Source organism: Sinocyclocheilus rhinocerous, unplaced genomic scaffold, assembly GCF_001515625.1.
Source record: "Sinocyclocheilus rhinocerous isolate Xijiao unplaced genomic scaffold, SAMN03320098_v1.1 scaffold4168, whole genome shotgun sequence".
NCBI classification, from domain to species: Eukaryota; Metazoa; Chordata; class Actinopteri; order Cypriniformes; family Cyprinidae; genus Sinocyclocheilus; species Sinocyclocheilus rhinocerous.
In genome coordinates this window covers 77,323-82,247 of record NW_015655451.1, presented here as the reverse complement: position 1 = coordinate 82,247, position 4,925 = coordinate 77,323, and the positions used below count along the sequence as shown (strand labels likewise).

At 37.7% G+C, this 4,925-nt stretch overlaps 1 protein-coding gene across 4 annotated transcripts in view; it reads left to right on the top strand.

Moving 5' to 3' along the window:
* The window catches only part of LOC107718327 (gastrula zinc finger protein XlCGF8.2DB-like), a 10,129-nt gene extending 6,274 nt beyond the window's left edge, over window positions 1–3,855 (top strand). For all 4 annotated transcript variants that reach the window (XM_016525355.1, XM_016525357.1, XM_016525358.1 and 1 more), the window contains one exon: window positions 2,115–3,855. In XM_016525355.1, the coding sequence (XP_016380841.1) occupies window positions 2,115–3,115 (1,001 nt within the window). In that variant the 3' untranslated portion in view covers window positions 3,116–3,855. The remainder of the gene's footprint in view (window positions 1–2,114) is intronic.
* Window positions 3,856–4,925: the final 1,070 nt, after the last annotated feature.

The following is a 4,925-nucleotide window of genomic DNA, read 5'->3' as shown; positions in this document are numbered from 1 at the left end:
GTTGCTGTACTGTATTAAAGCTTTAATCAGGATAAAACCGTATATTAAAAGCTAACATAAGCAGTAGCATTTACAAATAACAGCGTATCTAAAAGTATGCGACAACAACAAACAAAAAACATAGGCCTACCATTAAAAGCCGTGCTTGCACAGGTTCTGCACGATCCTCTTCACTAATATCCTCTGCTTCTCAATCGAGCTCAAACTGATAAGCGATATTAAGGACGCCGTTGTTTACAATACAACCGGAGAACATGCCGCTGAGGCGAGGGGCGGGATGTTTAGACGCGCACTAGAGGCGGTTTAGCCAATCACAACACACTGGGCTAGCTAACCAATAAGAGCCCATCGCCTATTTCTGAGGGAGGGGCTGCATCAAAGCAGGAAATGATCAGTTCGTTTCTCAGAGAAGGGACAGAGCGATGTGGAATAAAGGTAAATTATGTGAAAAAATAATGCATTTTTAAAAAAATAAAGCATTAACACGTTAGACTGCACCCCATAAACACAATCAAGCCTAGAAAAAAAAGTGAACCACCCCTTTAAGACTTCCAATTGTTGAAATAATCATTAAACAAACACCATATTGATTAGTCTATTTATTGTAATTATTATCATACATGATAATAATGACCTATAAATGGAAAAAAAAAAGTTTCCATTGCAGTTTTGCAAAATATTCCTTTTTTGAATTGCCCAAAAAACCACCTGATGCAAACAATATATAAGTTAAGTGACGTGTGGCCAAGTATGGTGACTCATATGTAAGGGATAATCAACGGCTAGCCGTGCGTTAAAGGATTTTAAATGCACGACGTGGAGGCAAAGAACCGCCCGACGCGTAACGGAGGTCATTTGCCAAGTTATAGACAAGTTAAAACTAGTATTGCTCTTTGCAGCACAATATTTGACCAAATGGGTAAAAATTAGTTATTTTCGTCAGTTAACGTACGTTAGCGCTAGCATTCTGCCCACTTCAAATCATACACAGAGATTAAATAGTGCGGTAAGACCACATTTATTTTAATGAATTATAGCATGTATTTCAATTAATTATCGATCGATCATTTGAGAGAGAGAGAGAGACAGAGAGAGATGACAGTTGTGTGTAGCTGTGTCTGCGTGTCTCTCTGTACAAACAATTACTTCAAAAACAGCGACACCACCTCGTTGCTGAGGAATATAATGTAGCGATCTAGTATCTAGGCTATTTTATTAATGAAAATCACGGGGAAGCGTTGACAAGTTTGTGTGTATGTGCAGCGCAGTCAGCGACCTGCCAGCCAATCAGAATCCAGTAATCAGACAGACCATGGAATAATTGGAATTTGTGCTCTGCATTTAACCCATCCAAGTGCGCGCACGCACACACACACACACACACACTGTGAACACACACCCGGAGCAGTGAGCAGCCATATTGCTGAAGAGCCCGGGGAGCAGTTGGGGGTTCAGTGCCTTGCTCAAGGGTCTCACCTCAGTCGTGGTATTGAGGGTGAAGAGAGCACTGGTTATTCACTCCCCGCACCTACAATCCCTGCCGGACCTGAGACTTGAACCCGCAAGCTTCGAGTTACAAGTCCGACTCTCTAACCATTAGACGACGACTGCCCCCCCTATATGGGAGTTTTTGCAAAAATTGATGGGTTTCCACTGGGTTTATTTTAAATTCACAATTTCAATTTGTGCAATTTGAAGGGTAATGGAAACGCAGCTACTGGTCAGTGTGACTAGTAAGTGCTCTAGGTGCTGAATTTTGAACCAGGTAGAGCTTATTTGTTGAGCCTGCAACATTTATAAGGTGAAAGAAGGCTATGATTGTCAACAAAACAATGTGTGAATGCAACAACCAACCGTAATTGTGGAAAACAATGTAATGATACATCCCTCCATCAAGATCTAGATGAGCGGAGGTCCTAAAGAAAGCAAAGAATTAACAATATTGACAGGAGGTTCTGAGATTACTGGTTTTACACCTCTTTCAGTAGTTTAGTAGGTCTAGGATTCAGGATACGTGTTTGGATTTGATGCTTTTCGTGTCTAAATGTTTTGATGTCTGTTGCTTTATGCTATTAAACTGGTTTTTTACTTGTATTTGTCTCTTTCCACCTCAGACCTGATGGCGCTGAAAGAGGAGAGTCAAGAACTGAATGAAACGGAAGAGAAAGACCAAAATGAGAAACATGATTTCAAAACGGAAGAAAAATCAATTAGTTGCTCACAGATTGAAAAGACCTCACGAGAAAACACTAAAAAAACAACATGCCCTCAATGTGGAAAATGTTTGACACGTAAAAAAAACCTTAAGGCTCACATGAGAATTCACACAGGAGAGAGACCTTACACCTGCTCTCAGTGTGGAAAGAGTTTTACACTGAAAGGTCACCTTAATGCCCACATGAGAAGTCACACTGGAGAGAAACCTTATACCTGCAAACTGTGTGGGAAGAGTTTCTCACTTAGTGGAGGTCTTAAGACTCACATGATAATTCACATAGAAAAGAATCCATTAGTATGCTCTCAGTGTGGAAAGTGTTTTACACAGAAAAAAAACCTTAATACCCACTTGAGAATTCACTCTGGAGAGAAGCCTTTCACCTGCCCTCAGTGTGGAAAGAGTTTCAGGCTCAGAGATAATCTTAGGACTCACATAAGAAGTCACACTGGAGAGAAGCCATTCACATGTGATCAGTGTGGAAAGAGTTTCAGATATAAAGAAAACCTTAATAATCACATGAAGATGCACTCAAGAGAGAAGAGTTTTAAATGTCATCAGTGCGAAAGGAGTTTCACAGACACGAATCACCTTCAGGATCATGTTAAAATTCACATCGGAGAAAAGCCTCTCATGTGTCAGCAGTGTGGAAAGAGTTGCTCAACTGAAGGAAGCCTCAAGGATCACTTGAGAACTCACACCGGAGAGAAACCTTTCACCTGCGAACAGTGTGGAAAGAGTTTCAGGGTTAAAGGAAACCTTCAGATTCACAAGAGGATTCACACTGGAGAGAAGCCTTACAAGTGTCCTCAGTGTGAGAAGAGTTTCACATTTCAAAGCAGCATGAAACGCCATTTGCAAACTCATTCTCTAAAGAAATCACCATTTTCCCCAGAGTGACAAGGTTTAGGAAAAGGAGTAATTTCTACAATCATCTGCACAATCATTTTGGAAGACATTCAAGTGTAGTCAGTGTAATAAAGCATTGTGTGAAATCAAGTCTATGTTCACAGTGCAGCTGAATGTGGGCTACATCTGACTGTTACCTTCATGATTACTTTTTTTTTTAAAACTTTTTATTTGCATATTTCACCTCTTTATGGTTCACCATAAGGCTTTTTATTTCATTTTTGTGCATATTAACTCATATGACCATACCTGACTGTATGTTTTTTAAATATAGTTTCAAATATTGAGCGGTTGTGGTAGATTCCTTCTAATTTCAACTATAGAGGTGTCACTCAATTCAGTGTGTTGATTCCTCTGAATCAAAATATTAGTCAAACTTCTACTTTACAGTGAAATGTAACTGGAAGCTTAAAAATAAATGGACAAACTGAACAAAATGACTTGTTCCCATTGATTGTAGGTGTATTTTAGCTCATTATGTGATCAATTTCAATTGAATGTTGTAACATCTTAATAAGTTTACTGATTGTAGAACTCTGGAAATAAGAGGCAACTTTAAATTTATGATCAGGAAAAGCATGGAAATTTTATTCTAGTTATGCGCAGGTCTGACTTTTTAAAACTTTTATCAGCCCAGTTCATTCTTTATTGTGTTACCAGCACCTTGTATGTACATATACGTACTGTTTCCTTTCTTATTAATTTGCTGAAATAAACAATCCTAAGCAGTTTGTCTTCCTTCCTTTTCTTGTTAATTATACATTAGAGAAAGTATTTTAATCCTCTGGTAGTGTTCACTTGGGAGATCTTCCTTCCTTTTCTTGTTAATTATACATTAGAGAAAGTATTTTTATCCTCTGGTAGTGTTCACTTGGGAGACACACTTGTGTTGTTCGCGGTCAAAAGTGACTGAACACCTGAAATTTAATTTTTCTTTTTCAGTGAAATCAATGTAATATATATAGGACAGTAGGTTGACAGGAAGCGAAGTGGGTGAGAGAGAGAGAGAGAGGTGGGATCGGGAAAGGTCCACGAGCCGGGACTCGAACTCGGGACGCCCGAAGCGCAAAGGCGCTACATGTCGGCGCGCTGCCCACGAGGCCATCTGCGCCAATGTAATATATGTTTTATTCAATATTTTTTATTTTGTGTTTTGAGAGATTTTCATGGTACTAATTCATGTTTATCCAACAATTATGATAAATTCTTCCCATTTAAATAATACTAAAAACTTTTTAAAATATTTTATAATACTTTTAAATTATGGCAGTATTTCTTGTTAAAATAGAGACAATGGGTTTCATTCATTAAGCATGCGTATGCACAAAGTTGTGCTTGAAACCTGCGTACGAACGTTTTCACAAACAAATCATGATTCACTAAAACTTCTGTACTAAAATTTATTCTAAATTTAAAAATATATATAGAAACAACTGAATGCACACGTACACAAAAAATACACTCTGGTTGGTCTTAATCTATATAATCTATAGATTAAATTTATATAAACTATATACATATACACACTATATATATGTAGGATATATAAGCTATATATACAGTATAGTTAAGACAATGTATGTTTCATCTTAGGATAATTGTGATATATACTATAACGATAAAATGTATATTTAATCTTAAATGTATATACAGTGAAAGAGTAAAATAAGCTGTGTTAGACTCATAGACTATAGCTCACGCGGCGAGGTTTCTCTGAATAACAGCACATGTACAGCCGGCTAATGAAAGCTCTGTAAACTGGGTCTGTATAAAAGGTGTTTTATTGTATGAAATTATTTTG